General features: G+C 34.0%; 1 protein-coding gene across 1 annotated transcript in view; it reads right to left on the bottom strand.

The window, feature by feature from the left end:
• Window positions 1-16,757, bottom strand: part of LOC137393460 (kelch-like protein 9) — a 30,359-nt gene that overhangs the window by 10,264 nt on the left and 3,338 nt on the right. The window contains exons 2-9 of the mRNA XM_068080025.1: window positions 15,136-15,309; window positions 13,362-13,585; window positions 13,006-13,108; window positions 10,528-10,709; window positions 9,375-9,529; window positions 7,829-8,010; window positions 6,049-6,355; window positions 5,027-5,162 (exon numbers count right to left, since the gene is read on the bottom strand). Coding sequence (XP_067936126.1) covers window positions 5,027-5,162; window positions 6,049-6,355; window positions 7,829-8,010; window positions 9,375-9,529; window positions 10,528-10,709; window positions 13,006-13,108; window positions 13,362-13,585; window positions 15,136-15,280 — 1,434 coding nt within the window. The 5' untranslated portion in view covers window positions 15,281-15,309. The remainder of the gene's footprint in view (window positions 1-5,026; window positions 5,163-6,048; window positions 6,356-7,828; window positions 8,011-9,374; window positions 9,530-10,527; window positions 10,710-13,005; window positions 13,109-13,361; window positions 13,586-15,135; window positions 15,310-16,757) is intronic.

Genomic DNA, 16,757 nt, shown 5'->3' with positions numbered 1-16,757 from the left:
ATAATATTCTGTGTAATATACTCTATAATATTCTGTGTAATATACTCTATAACATTCTGTGTAATATACTCTATAATATTCTGTGTAATATACTCTATAATATTCTGTGTAATATACTCTATAATATTCTGTGTAATATAATCTATAATATTCTGTGTAATATCTCTATAATATTCTGTGTAATATACTCTATAATATTCTGTGTAATATACTCTATAATATTCTGTGTAATATACTCTATAATATTCTGTGTAATATACTCTATAATATTCTGTGTAATATACTCTATAATATTCTGTGTAATATACTCTATAATATTCTGTGTAATATACTCTATAATATTCTGTGTAATATACTCTATAACATTCTGTGTAATATACTCTATAATATTCTGTGTAATATACTCTATAATATTCTGTGTAATATACTCTATAATATTCTGTGTAATATAATCTATAATATTCTGTGTAATATCTCTATAATATTCTGTGTAATATACTCTATAATATTCTGTGTAATATACTCTATAATATTCTGTGTAATATACTCTATAATATTCTGTGTAATATACTCTATAATATTCTGTGTAATATACTCTATAATATTCTGTGTAATATACTCTATAACATTCTGTGTAATATACTCTATAATATTCTGTGTAATATACTCTATAATATTCTGTGTAAAATACTCTATAATATTCTGTGTAATATACTCTATAATATTCTGTGTAATATACTCTATAATATTCTGTGTAATATACTCTATAATATTCTGTGTAATATAATCTATAATATTCTGTGTAATATCTCTATAATATTCTGTGTAATATACTCTATAATATTCTGTGTAATATACTCTATAATATTCTGTGTAATATACTCTATAATATTCTGTGTAATATACTCTATAATAAAATTTGTGTAATATACTCTATAATATTCTGTGTAATATACTCTATAATATTCTGTGTAATATACTCTATAATATTCTGTGTAATATACTCTATAATATTCTGTGTAATATACTCTATAATATTCTGTGTAATATACTCTATAACATTCTGTGTAATATACTCTATAATATTCTGTGTAATATACTCTATAATATTCTGTGTAATATACTCTATAATATTCTGTGTAATATACTCTATAATATTCTGTGTAATATACTCTATAATATTCTGAGTAATATACTCTATAATATTCTGTGTGCAATATACTCTATAATATTCTGTGTAATATACTCTATAATATTCTGTGTAATATACTCTATAATATTCTGTGTAATATACTCTATAATATTCTGTGTAATATACTCTATAACATTCTGTGTAATATACTCTATAATATTCTGTGTAATATACTCTATAATATTCTGTGTAATATACTCTATAATATTCTGTGTAATATACTCTAATATAAATTATCTGTAGATTAGCGTTAAACTAGTTAATAGTTTAAATAATCATATAACTAGAAAAATATTAACTAGTATAATTTTTTAATAACTAAATATTAAAAAACTTTGATAGCTAGTATTTCAATAGTTTTAATCATTTTGATGTTTTATTTTGTACTTTTTGATTTTTACTGATTTCTTCACTTGTACTTGTTAAATTGCAACGTTTTGAACAACTACAAACTATTGGTTGTAGAACAGAGATTTTCATAAAGCAGAGATTTTCTGAAATTTTATGTCAGTAAATTAACAGGTAAAGGCAATTGTAAATGTTTAGGTCTGTAATTTTTAGGTCACAAAATTCCTGATTGGCACGTTTCAAAGTGGTAACCCTGCATTGTTATATATAATGTCCGCGCGCCACTCCTCACTACTGTTGTTATGATGTCTATTCAACATGGCTTACTTCTATTTTACGTGTTGTGCTGCCTTCAGACAGGATGCTGCAATAACATTTCACGTAACAGTGGAACTACTCTAATCTGTAGTGCAGCCAGTACATAAGAAAATTTTGTGAGCAGCATATCCAGGCGCACTTCAAAAACCGGCCAACTGGTGCTAGATAAAGGCTAAAGCACACAGCCAACACAATCACCAAGATAGAAAGTGAAGTTAGACACTCCTCCTTCTTTCTTGCGACTGACCAACTCAATTCTCTCCTCTGAGATTGACTTGTGAATAACTGGGCCATAAGTTCCAGCTATTCACAACCTCTTGAGCACTTTTCAGCGTCACTCATTGACTAGAGAGCTAGATTATTATGCTGCCTCTTTCATCAGCCATATTTGCTAGATTTATACACCCTATAAACACACATTCAATATTTAAATAGCTTCCTGACCAGAGCGTGTTACTGAAAGCAGGTAGCGATGTCAGAACATGAATATTAATATCTCATTTGGGTTTCCTGTTTGATAACTCGAGCCAACATGAGCACGTGTCAGTTCTCATGTGTAGGAATGCTCTATTAGCCGATAGTAACAATATGGAAATTGCTGAGATTAGATAGCATGGCTATAGTATTGTAGTGACACACATCCTAGAGTACAACCGCAACAGCGCGGCCACCCACCTGCCCAAGCATGGCCACACCATTGAAGCTACAAACTTTTCAGAGAATGATCACATTGTTACAACCTTGAGCCTCTCGGAGCAAAATCAATAGTCGTATGTAGTATATTATACCTGCCTTATATATGCAACCTTCATACAGTGAAAATACATGTACGGTCAGACATCGATATACGAAGATAATTCATTTTGCGATTTTGTTTGTATATTAAAACTATTGATGTTGGAGCAAATCTATATATATAAATTTAGGTGTTTGTTGGTCTGCTGGTCTGTTGTATGTCCAGCTATAGCGATTGAAATACATTCCCGTAAACTACTAGGAACGTAAGATCCGCTTCGCACTGGAATTGCACTCGGAAATACCAGTTTTGCAGACAGGCAAGCTAATCACTACGCCCTTGTCATACTATGGAATAATAGTATGACAAGGGCCCACCTTGTCATACTATGGAATAAGTGTAGACAAACTTATCACACCGGTCATTCTTTAATGATGCACGGGACTGTCAACATACTAGAAGAAAAATACATGCCCAGACTTTTCCAAAATGCTATAAATAAATGTATACATGTACAGCATGAACTTAGACTCAGAGCACATACAGAAATAAACACCTTCATTTAGAAGTTAGAATAGTAAATGTTGTATATGGGCGTGTTCCTGAATAATAATTTGACATTTAGAGTTCTTTGATGCCAACTACGCATGCACATTTGCTAACATTATAAAATTCTTTGAATTAATTGATGCGGTATTTTCTTGGCTTTCAGATAATATAAAAGTTACTGCTTTCAAAATAGTAGTTCCAGAGCTGTGAAGTGCAATGGGACATCACAAAATGTCATATTATTTACGCAAGTTGCACTTCATAGCTCCAGAATTACTATTTTGAAAGCAGCAAACTTTATATTATCTGAAAGCCAAGAAAATACGGCATCAATTAATTCAAAGAGTTTTATAGTGGGAGAATATGTGCATGCGTAGTTGGCATCAAATAACTCTAAATGTCAAATTATTATTTATGGACACGCCCATATGTAGATTGAAATAAATTTTCTGTGCAAAAACTTTATTATTACCCATGCAATGCCGGGCATTGACCTAGTATCCATATTCTCAAAAATTCATAAATCAATGTGATCATAAGTCAAGGTTTCACTTATGTATATCTATATATGAATCTGAGTGTTTGTCTTCTTGTTGCTAAAACCTGTGTCCAGTTATAGTGATTAAAATCCAGCAATCAAAAATCCGCAAGGCACTGGATTTGATCTCGGAACCTCCAGATCTAAACTAAACCATTAGACTAGGGAACCCAAGCAATTAGTGACTGTTATGACATTCATTACATCAGTTAAAATGCTCGCGCTTTGGGTCATTAACTAGCACGGTTGATAGCTACGCATAAAGGAACGATTATTAACCTGTCTGCAAACACGGCAATTGTTTTAGTAACTTTACTAGCTTACCAGGTAATGTACTCAAATTCATTGAGTAATAATTTTCTTACCCGTGCAATGACGGCCATTCAGCTAGTCTATATATATTAATCTCAGTGTCTGTCCGTCCAGTTATAGCAACAAAGTTCTAGGAATGAAAAACCCACTTTGCAAATTATTTGAATTAGGAACCTCCAGTTCTGGTGGCATCAAACTTATCAATTTGACTATACATTCAACTGAGCAATAATGGTGAAGATATTCATTACATCGGTTAAAGTACGCATCACGGCGTGGTGTCACACATAACGATCACCAGCTGGCCTCACTAGGTGAACACCTGGCTTTGCACAGGTAATAAAAACAATTGCAGGTAATGTAGTAAGTAAGGTAATGTTTATAAGCTGTGTTTTTATTCCCCGTTAAATGCGGGCATTCAGTTAGTGGAAGCGTAAACATTGAAGCAACTATTAAACTACTAAGGCAGGTATATACTTTACATAAAGTAAAAGGCTAATTTTCCTATTTTACTAACTAAACCAGTTTAAATACGTATTTGGAAGTAGAATACTCTAAAAGAGTCAACCAGTTACATGGAGGTGGATTAAATATTTCCAAAGTTTAGGGAAGACAACTCCACGGGTTCCATCAACACATTCATATTTTATCTCTGATTTCTAAAGATACCTTTGCTTATAACTCAGAGAAATAAACTGTTTCTGTGTCAGGCCCTAAATAAAAATTCATAATTCACATCAAAATTTTATATAGGCAGGAACTCCATTCTTAGGAATAGTGCACATAGAGGACACAATTCCATGTGTCTGTGCAAATAGTACAAACAAGGCACACTATTTCATGCGCTCAAAATCTGGAAAAGGCACACAATTGCAATTATTTTAGGTATATGATTATATATATAATATATATATTATATATATGGAATCACAGCACACCTATATACATGACTCTCACTTGCTCAAATAAAAAAGTAACAACTCAGAAATGATGGCTATTATTATAGAAAAGGAGGCATGCGGAGACAACCCACCGGGACAGGATCAGAAAGGTTATCAGTGACACCTCCGGTTACATATATACTTCCATTGTGCACACAGGCAGCATGGGCAAACAAGCCATGGGGCAGCGAAGGAATATCTGTCCATTTGTTAGCCTCAGGATCATAGCTAAAACACAGATACGTGTAAATAAATACCTCTCAGTCATTAAAGGCGCAGAGGGTATTGTGATAGTAAAGTTTTAGAGAACTCCTCAGAATTGCGAAAAATTCTCAACTGGAAACAAGTTGTCGGTATTGTGTCATCAGATCACTAAAAAGGCCGAAGGCTGGAACAAAAATTTCCAAGACACGAATGAGACGGACAGCACAGCACGACTCAAGGTAAGTATCTTCCGATAAAAAACAAAGAGAACAAACTTCGCGTATAACATATTATATCTTATAACCTGTTATATCTTATAACATGTTATATGTTATAACATATAACATGATCAATCAACTAACATAGTTTCGTATTAGAGAAATAATGAAGCGGTCAGATACCCTAAAATGTGTTGTCTATCATCAAGCTAAAGCGACATTACGCACGGCATTGTTACATAACTTAGGCTTTGCCCTGTATGGATAAAACTAAGGAAGCAGCTCAACAACTACTCAATGAAGAGAGGTAAGTGTACATTCTGGAAAAAGTAACTGATTAGTTATTCTATTTATAAACTAAGCCAGTTTGAATAAGGAATGTTAAAATAACGTAGGTAGCAACTCTAATTACACTGGAGTTGCTCTGCACGGATATGCATAGCTCGACGTATCTATGGTCACGGAGGTGGATAGATGCTATTCAGTTATTCATACAACTTACGCCTCTCACAAAACTTCACTTTAATCTCTACAAGATTGTGTACATAGATTACCACGTTTGGTGCAAACGAGCTACAGACATTACTTTGCGCCATGAACCACATCCTTGTGAAAACAGAGTTCACAGAGACAGCTCAATATTTCTCCATCCATTGAGAGCTTGAAATGGCATCCCAGATTCATTCCGTTACCTCTCACAAGACCGTAGGGTTACGGTTCTTGATGCGACCACTCCGGCTGCTTCTTGCACAGACTCTGCATCTTCCGCAGTCCTAGTACCTTCTTCATTTAGTGACGCTGTGGCTGATTGGCTGGCAGTAAGCGATGAGCCACCAATAGAATAAAGTTTTTTACCGAGAGTTACGACTCGGAAGTTTTCCCGACTGCGCTTCATGGGGGGAAATTGGAGCCACAGCCTGAGCCTCGGGTCATACATTAGAAGCTGATTGGTCGGCTCCAGGTCCATATTGTAACCACCGATTGCATAGAGAAAGCCACCTACATGACAGACCATAAAATCATCATCGATTGTTCTGTGGATGTCATGTGAACACAGGCAGTTAACTCCCATTATATATATTAACATTTTAATAGGAACCGTAAACTTGACTTGCAATGTTCAAGGATAATGAAATTTTGTAAACAGGTAAAATTGCATGTGTATCAGCCCTGATATTGCAAAGCACATAAACTTCTGTAAATATCTTTTCTCAGACTGATGAAACTAATGCATTTTTCGGCAAATACCACATAATTTTACAGTTGAAACATAAAATTATTGGAACTATGAATGTAAGTGATACTTTTGACAATTTTTCTGTTATTTTATAAATGCAGACTTTAGCTTCACAAACATGCTGGTGCCTTTCACGGAAGTCTAGTAGAAAATACAACATAAACACTGAAACTATTTTTCAACATTTTCTACAGCAACAGGAGATACTTGGAATACATTTACTATTTTTATAACATGTGTTGCAAGCATGCAGGACCAGGAATTAGCCCTAATGGAAACACTGAGCAGGAAGTGAAGAGATACATATAAGCAGATTAGGTGGGCTAGAAAAAAATAGCTGGGTGTCTTGAAGATGAAAAATGTCAACTAAAGTAAAGGGAAAAATTAACAAGTCCTCAGAGGACAGCAATTTCATGATAGAAAATAATGGCAGCGACGAAAAAGCAAAATATGGACAAATAGGATGATGAGTGATTGGAACATTAGAGAGAACAGAATCCAAAACAAGTACACCAGAAATATGGCAAAATTTGAAGAATTGGTGAAAAGTTAATAAAACGATATGATAGGGCTTTAAAAATAAGAGATGGTAGTTGAATTTTATCAGAAGAGTGATAACCAGGGTAATAGAGACAATGATGGAGCAGGAGGTGGCAGGCAGGAGTTACTGAAAAGCTCCTAGAGATTACCTCACTAGGGATAGGGAGAAGTTGAATGGTTTAGGAACAGTTAGTACAGACAGATGTTATGGCTGACAATGTGAGACGAGTATGAAATTTATCATATTAAATTGATATTCTATTTGAAACAATAGCTCAAGACACTGCAAAACTTTTTTATTTTTCAAAATGATGAAACTTTGGCAGCTAAAATCAGGCAAAAATGGGAGATGACAACTACAAGGTTTATTACAGCTTTAGAGACTTCACAAGCATTCTTGGTAGCTGGTTCAAACAAGCAGAGCTTGTTCAATGTTTCGCTAAAGTTACTGCCTACATTGTACATAAAATAATTATATTAAAAACACATTATTATAATCAAGCTGCAAAGAATTTAAAAATATGATAGCTAAAGATCTTGATACATTTTATATCCGTATCATCATTCTAAAGAGACTAAGCATACCTAAACAAGAGTGAACCCAGCCAACATAAATAAATGAAATAGCAACTGTTACAAGCTTGCAGCAGACTATCGACAGCATTTAATACACAGGTCAGAAGGAGCAACCTTACCACACGCTACCAGACTTGTAAAGTCAGCCAAAGAATTCTGATCCAGTAGCCCAAATTCCTCAGAATGCACATGAGGATGGTTGAGGTCAATGAGGGTTACACTGTTAGCATTCCACTCTGATACAAGAAAGAGCACTTCCCTTCCTCCCCTTCCGGAGAGCTCTTCATTGGAAATGCTCCATCTATATATATGAAAAAGATAACAGTAACATTATGACGGTTGGGCACATATACCTGTATTCATTGACTGAAAAATACCATTTCAGATTGTCAAATCAAACAGCAATCAGTGGGACCTGCTCTTCCTTTGGTAAAGTCCATTCTTACTAATCGCAAGCGTGTCAAGACATTTCCTCGTGTTTAGTCATCTAGATTCAAATTATTAATTTACAAGCTTAATTCTCTCTCTTTGGCATCACGCAACCTGGGTGGTCTACCATAGTAGTAGTGACAAGCTGTATCTTATGGCTTTAAAGTGTCTGAAAAAAAATTATTTCGATTGGCATCGGTGAATAAACTTATTACATGTGATCTGTGTTGAAACTTTGCATCTTTTAAAGAGAAGTTTCAATGTTTTTCAACACAGTATATTTTTTACCAGCAAGGTCATGTCGCTTTCCAAACACAGATAATAAAGTGAGTACATGTTTTAATGACACAGCAAACCATATTCATTTAGAGTAAGAACCAACACTTCAGAAAAAGGTTATTGATCTTATTGGGTGAAGCGAGTAAATTAGGTCACAACTCATTCTTGTTAAAAGTTGCATTTATTATTTATAACAAATTATATTCTATTAGATATCTAATCATTGTTGTTGCCTCAAAAGATAGTACTAGGGAAGAGCAAGTCAATCAGGAAACTGCAACTAACAGCCTCCAGTTTCTATTGATGACTCAGCACAGACTTGCATTGCTATTAGTAACACTGGTCGTCATGGCAACAGTAACACTGCCTATGCTAGAGGCTTTAGTATGACATTGACAGCAGTAGCTGGTGATTCTTCTAGACTATGAAGTCAGTGGCTAAAATGTTAAAGCTGATTAGTTCAAACCTTGTGACAAGTAATCTTTTTCAATGGAAATTGGAGCTTTTACGTGGCATTCAAAAAGACATGCCTGGAACTCAGTTTTTTGATAACGCTAATATCTTCAAAATTTTGCAAACTAAGATGCCTTACACTATGTAGATCATATATTGCATTAAAATTGTAAAATTCTAACAAATTAATTAAGCTAAATCCAGAATTCTTAGCTACCTTAAAACCTGATAAAATGCAACTTCAGTGTAGGTAAACCTAAAATCCAAAACTGTCACATTTTGACCCAATTTTTGTCCTTTAGGGAAAATTGGCTTTCCGCCATAGAGCAGATTATAAATAATTTTAATTACATATTATATCATTCATATTTTCAACCAAAGATCATTTACTTGAGTTAAGAAGTTAATAAAAATTTGCTAAATGGCTTATGCGTCTCAAAAAGAGTTATCTTCTCATGCCACCAATCTACATGGCCATGAACAGGCAACTCTTGATTTACATACTTGTGCGGCTCCTGCCAGAGGCTTTTAGCCATCTCCACCTTGTCCTTTATTTTATCATACTTTAGCAGATCTTCCGGAATGTTCTCAAGCTCATCAGGTGTCATCAAATGAAACTTGATGTGAAGAAGCAACTTCGACAGCAGAGGCTCACGGCTCTACAATAAACAGGTAACTGTTTCTCTTCAGCAACAGGTAATTTTAGAACACGTTTTTTTAGAAAAAAGTGTATTGCCGGAGCAAGCGTCAAATCCTTTACCAGAAAGTGAAACTTGACAAGTTTTCCAAGTAAAACTTGCGAGTTCTCAGTAAAAATAAAACTGGATAAAACTTGAGTTTCCCAAAGTATGTTGAGTAGAGAAACTGATGATGTATTTTCCTTCATGCTAAATAGCAATAAAAACTGAAAAACAGGGCTGAAAAGAAGCATACCCTTTTCTACTCGGCAAAAAGTGCATTAAAAAGATAATAACAACAAGATGAAATAAGCAACAATAAGGAGCTTTCAGCCACCGAAAAAAAGAGCCATTTAAGGAAATAATGTTCACAATCCAGACCCTGTGCAAATTGTCATTTGTTTAGAAATGCACATTAGATCAAAAACAACAATAAATGATACCATAGTTAGAGAGTCAGGCAATCAAATGAGACAACACAGTCATATAGACAAGCACAGATATTGGGTTTACAGAAAGGTCTTAGTAGAAATATCAGTGTAAACTCTAACAACACTTATTGAGCGATCAGCCATGGCAACAAGTCTTGACAGCAGCGAGTCTTGACAGTTAGAAAGTTGGATATTGAAACTTCAGTAATCCCTGCTAACCAAGAGAGAAAAGTGTTTTCTTCTCTGTCAACAACAATTAGTTCTTTCCGGCTGCCAAAGCTACATTGTTATCAAGTTCAGGTATACCCGAGCAAGTTCATACGACTCCACAATGTAACAAAGTCGTCATCACACTCATCATCCTGCTAGTTGCATCCAAATGATAAAAGGAATGCAAAAGATGAGCAATCGCCATAAAACATCTTACAAACAATTTTATTTAGAAATATAAAATACTTTATCAAACATAGAAGTATATATTTCTAGAACAAATATGAATTATGCATAATATGTTATAATGCGCATAGACATAGATTATAATATAAATACCTGGAAGTCAAAGTTAGCCCACTGAATAAGGAGACTAAGTAATGACTCTTCTTGTATGTCAACATAATAGTCACCAGCCAATAGCTGCTCAATGACTTCATAAGGTAGCTCAGGTACCAAGCTGGTCTCCATTAGCCTGAGGGCCTGATGTCCAATAAAGCTGTACATATCTTTGACTAAATCTACAGAAAATAATAGTATGGAGCCATAAAAATACTCATCAGTAAACAGATAAAAACCGAGCAGCGCTGTAACAATCCTAAGCTGAGATGCTCTGAGTGTGGCAGATGAATTTTACAATACTTGTCTGAAGACTCCTCAGTATGAAAGCACTCGTTAATAGTTGTCACTGGTTGATGAATATGACAGCAATAAAGATACATTCAACCCGTCGCCTCCGCTTCCTCCACAAACCACTAATATGATGAGATATTCTAATTAGCTTCAAACTTCCTGCACACTAGACAATCAACAGCATGCAAAACTACCTACAGGCTTTGTACTTCGATCTTAGATTTATACCACTATATTTATATAGCATTGGTCAGGTCATATATGTACTTATAGCACCGGACAAATGCTAATGGGCTAAATAATTTGTGCTGCAAATCAACACCCTATTTCAGACCCATATCCACCTATATGTATATCACGTCTACACATAAAATAGATAGGCGTGCTTTGCAATTGTTTCACGTGTTAGGACTCTTCCGATATGAAAAAACGATTGCTGCACGCATTGGGCCAGCTTTAATTCGTGTGATGGACCGGATAATTCCCTGATTGCCTATATTAGTACGTTAGTTTACTAGAGTTGTCTAGAGAACACAACTCCAGTTTGCAAATTAGTTTTCACGCGCATGAATCTGTGGGAGCAATTGAAGTACAGCTTGCAGTTTTTTGGTATTATCCGATCTATCAGATGTTTTTATCCATTAAGTTCTCATACGTATTTTTATTTTCATTCAATATTTCTTGATTGTGTTGATTATAGCATGATTTATTTATTCTTTTGCATGGAACCATATTTATATATTTATACTTTATAGGTTAATTTAGTTGAAGCCTATGAGGTTGTTGATTGTTATACTATGCATTTATGTAAAATACAAAGTCAACATTCTTCATTTTTCAAGCAGCTGCAACATTTTCAGTTGGTTGTTACCCTGTTTATTATTCTTAGATGATGTGTATCTATATTAGTTCTAAAATTAGGCATGAATAACTCAAGTTTATCATTTAGCAATACGAAGTTCACTTAGTAGATAGTAGTAGAATTTTTATAATTTTAATAAATGTTTGCCTATATTTACTTTTACATGAGCACTAAAGCAAAGGCTGTGGCAAGTAACCTTTTTGCTCTTGCATTTGGCTTCACTCGTATTAGAAAGCTGAGTTTAAGATTATCGCCATTTTATCGCCATTTTATCGCCATTTTATCGCCACTACAGCTCATCGGAGTGGCTCGATAGCTTTGTTAAATTCATTGTGACTACGAAATTTCAGGTAATTTATTGCTTATATTTTATGTAGGTATGATAGGAGATTGTTGTTAGCACATAGTATTATATAACCAGACATTAAGTATGTGCATTTCATAACCTCTAATATTATGTTGAAGAGTTTCTGCTGTCAGATTGACTTCAATTTTTTGAATTTTTGGCTTTTTTTTGGGTTTTTTTAAAAGCCTTTACAGCTTTCATTATTTTCATTCCATGAAGGTTTACATGAAACTAATCCATCACCTCTATAAAAGTCAACTCCAAATTTTGTTTCTGCTTTAGGTTCACACAAGAGAAGTGAACAAACACAGACACTTGATTCTATTTTATCAAAACTTCCCATTGTTAATATCAAAGTTTATGTTTTTCTCTCTGGTCTGGGGCTGATGGCTATGTAACAATAGCACCCTGTTAGTATAGGCTAATATATTTTTGTGTTTTCATAGTGTATCCGTGTACTCGGTTCATGTTCAACTACTTTTCTAGTAAGTATTCTAACACGGTTTGTTGCGTACTCCAAAACCAAATGTGTTCTATATTTGAATTGAGCAGCATTAATAAAATATGTAAAATTGCTTTAAAGAATATGTATTCTTTAAAATTGTTTTACCTATTTTATATATATACAGGTATATATATACTTGTGCATATATTCTATGGTATATATATCATAGAATATATATATTAGAATAGATAATGATCTACATGTACATATAACCTGCGATTCTTCGAATGTGTGTCCTTTAATAGGATTAAAATGCCTTACTTATCTGACACCTACTGATAGTTTAATGACATGACAATTCAATTCACTAGCAAGGATGACAAGCACCTGCCAGTAGCTGTCAGCATTCATTGCATCATATTGGAGTACTTTGGCTTCGGTAATATTGTACTAGTTAGATATAATACTAGGTATATGCATTACGTATGCCACATGCATGGCCTACTCTCCAGAATAATGTAAAATGCATACCCATCAATGAGTAGGTGTCGGCAAGGGATAACATGGGGAGACAATTATCCACAGAGAGATGGCGCATTATGTAGTTGGAGCAGACACCAGTTAACCAGTCCACCTAAAATGGTACATAGAAATGTGATAATGATTTTAAGAACTCACTTGAGTAGATGCAAACAAAGATTAGATAACATTTAATTGTCAGCTGAGTAAACAATATTTACTGATGTGTATCACTTCCAAAAGAGGTCAATTGTGATGAATATGCTTAACAAAGCCTCGAAATCCAACACCTATGAACATAGACTTTCTTATCACTGTTTTTCCAGCACCTACTATGGACCCGTTTGTTTGTTTATTACTACACTCACATGAAAGAAGGTGCTCGCCTCTAAGCAATGTTGCACATTTTCCATGACAAGAGTTATGTGCCCATGGTAAAAGTATTCCAACATGATTTGAAATCCCCCTAGAGATATTCCCTTTAGCTCGATGTAGTCCTTGTCCTTCTCCATCATGTCGTGAGAGAACATGGCGGAGAAGTAATCACTAGCAGACGAGAGAACATCTTTGTGAGCTTTAAAATATTCATTTCCTGTAAAAGGAGTAGAACATAAAGGAGGCTGTCAGATATTAACAAAAGCACTAATGCAATAAATTAACATGCAACAAATAGGAAGCAAGAGTTGTATAAATAGTCAGTGATATGCAAATGAGGAAAGTGATTGAAAGAATTGACATACAAAGTATGTGACCGACTATAGTAGGAATGGAGGAGGCTTGAAGCATCAATCTCTTTCTACCAGAAAATGAGCCTTTATTAAGCAGTTCCCTTAAAACTATGCTGTATATATAATATAAATAAATATATCATTTTCTTTACCAGGTGTGGCAAAAAAGAAAGCAATATTTTTAAGGCCAAATTCAAGATTTTGTTATTCAAATCGAATTTGAGAACTTTCACCGACATGAAACTATGCGTTAAATGGAATTTTTTACGTAGTACGAAGCAAAAACTATTCATAAATTCTTCACGTTAAATGGAATGTATGTTATAGGAAATATACATTATGGGAGCATTTATGGTACATGATAAAGATACAAAATTTATTGGCGATTTGTTCAAACCGCTAAAAACCAGCTCCAAAATAAAGAATCATTTCCCTGTGAGTGATTTACTACCATAAAAAATGGCTAAAGACGTAGATCCAACCATGATTACGCAGTTTTATTGTTTAAACATATCTTGATGTGTGTGAACAAAGTGAAGCACCAACCTGTTGCATGAGCGATAAGTCAAGGCATAACCAGCTTACAGGATATCAACTTATAAACAATAATATCAGCTTGAAAATAGAGAAAAAATGTGACAGCTTGTGTATTTTTAGCAATAAACATCATTTTACAGAGCTAGAATCATAGAATGTTCTAGAAATAGGATAAGCCTACAAGAACTTCTGCTAAAACTGAGCACTCAACAAAAACTGTGAATAATATATTAATTATATCTAGCAGAGCAATTTCTTTAGACTGTGGACCAGAGGTATCCATGAAATGCATGGCTATTTACAGACTGAGATGTGCCGATAATGACATAGCGCATCCAACTTCCGCTGGACTTGAATTATTGAAAAGGGAAACTTGAAAGATTGCATTTAAAAGGTATGATTCTTTAATGACTTTGAGCCTTTCTAGTGACACATATGTACATGTACAGAGAAATATCTATCTCTCACTATAAACTCTCTCCTCTCAGATTCAATGCTAGAGGTTATAAGTTAGTAGACACATTTGATGTGAGAATTAACCTTTGATTGAAATTTTTGAAAGACTCACTAAATGCAACTTATTTTCTTGCTGAAACAATGATAGCCTAGATTAAAAAGATTATTGTATAGTACCAATAGTGCAATTCATCTATGAATGCTTGATTCCACCTGACCGCTCCACTGGTCACTCCACATGGTCACCTATTCACCACACCACAAGTTATGACTACTCATAATAACAGGTAGGACACCTTATATTATTCTCCAAACAATTTCATTGTTCGTATCAGGGCTGCCAAACATTGTCTACTACATATAACTTTTGGATGACCTTTAGCTGACCTCTAATGTTGTGATGAATGTGTTATAAGCTCACCAACTTTTAGCTTTATGTCAGCATTGTGGTCAGACAGCTTGACTGTAGGTTTGTGAAACTTGGTGTTTAGGTAGCGATACTTGATATTCGATATCTTGACAAGCTCTGTATTATCATCAACATGGATTAAGTCTCCTGTTGACATGGTTTAATCCTTGCGTTTCACTCCTGACCCTATCAACAGTGATGTTAGTCTATAAATAGGTAGTTGGAATAAATATAATGTTAAAAATGATGGTTTTGCAAATGATTAGAAAGGATAATCGTATAATCAAGCCTAATTTTAGAAAGTGTACTTGTAAGGTAAGAGACGTATTCTGATAGTTATGTTATTATAACCATGGAAAAATTAAATAAAGTTTTCTATCAAGACATTGATGGCTATATAGAGCTGCTGTCAGGTAAGAGACGTATTCTGATAGTTATGTTATTATAACCACGGAAAAATTAAATAAAGTTTTCTATCAAGACATTGAAAGCTATCTGCTGCCACCAATAAGGGAGGAATAAATTTAAACGGCTGATGTGCTGAAATTGAAGTTTTCCTGAGTTTGTTTTCCTGATTTGTTTGCTACCATAAAATGTGGAACATCGTAGCCTTCTGCTCAGTATTCTATCCAGCAAATTATTGCTAGAACAAAATCGTCTTGACGACATTGCATAAGCGTACAGCATTCGATGAATTTAGTGCTTGCTAACATATTTTACAATAATGTGATACAAGTAGACTGCCATATTTAGAAAGCAAGAGACAACAATATTGCTTTACTGTGAAACCCAACTAGATTCTAAAAAAACAAGTTAGTTTATGATCATCAGTTTTACATCCGTAAAAAGTAAAAAATAAAAATCTTATTATAGGAAAGATTATAGAGTAGAATATTATAGAGTAGATTTACCCAATAGGATGCGGTCCTTGGGTGCAAACAAAATTAGAAGTCCATATAATGTAAGGTAAAACTTTCATATAAGCATTCCTATTAGAATACATTGTAATGGGTTCAATTTTTTCAAACCTCGAGCTCCTACAATAAGACTTTCATAAATATGTCAGGTGATTAGCATTACCATTAAAACAAGTGCATTATATAAAACTATGCAAAAAACTAAATTTAAAAAACTAAACTAGACTAAATTGACATAGAGATATAATAGTCGATTAAAAAAAGATGTAAAGATCTCTAATGTTATTGTGCCCCAAAGTCATAAGGACATAAGATGTAGGCTCAGGAATGCAGAGGTTCAGAGGTACGTAAGTTTATAGAGAAATGGCATAATTTACTTTAACTTAAGCTAAATTAAGCCTAAACAAACATACCTTATACATATTTTACTATTTTGTATGTTCTTACGTTTCGTTTTTACTTTTAAAACAATTTTACTTGTCAACAAAATTTATAGAGTAGGTTTAGGCATTCATGCATAGACATATTTAGTTCATAGACATAGACATATTTAGTTCCTATTCACACAGCCTCCAGCTCACTCGGTTAGTTACCGGTAATTTTTATCAACCATTTTAATCAAAGCACTGCTCACTTACTAAGTTATTTACTTCCAACGCTGACTTGCAGTTGAATATTCATAGATTTACCAAATCTCGGATCTCCGTAAAAAATGGA

The sequence above is a fragment of the Watersipora subatra genome, chromosome 4, assembly GCF_963576615.1.
Source record: "Watersipora subatra chromosome 4, tzWatSuba1.1, whole genome shotgun sequence".
Taxonomy (NCBI): Eukaryota; Metazoa; Bryozoa; class Gymnolaemata; order Cheilostomatida; family Watersiporidae; genus Watersipora; species Watersipora subatra.
Note: the sequence above shows the minus strand (reverse complement) of the source record. Positions and strands in the feature narration are given on the sequence as shown.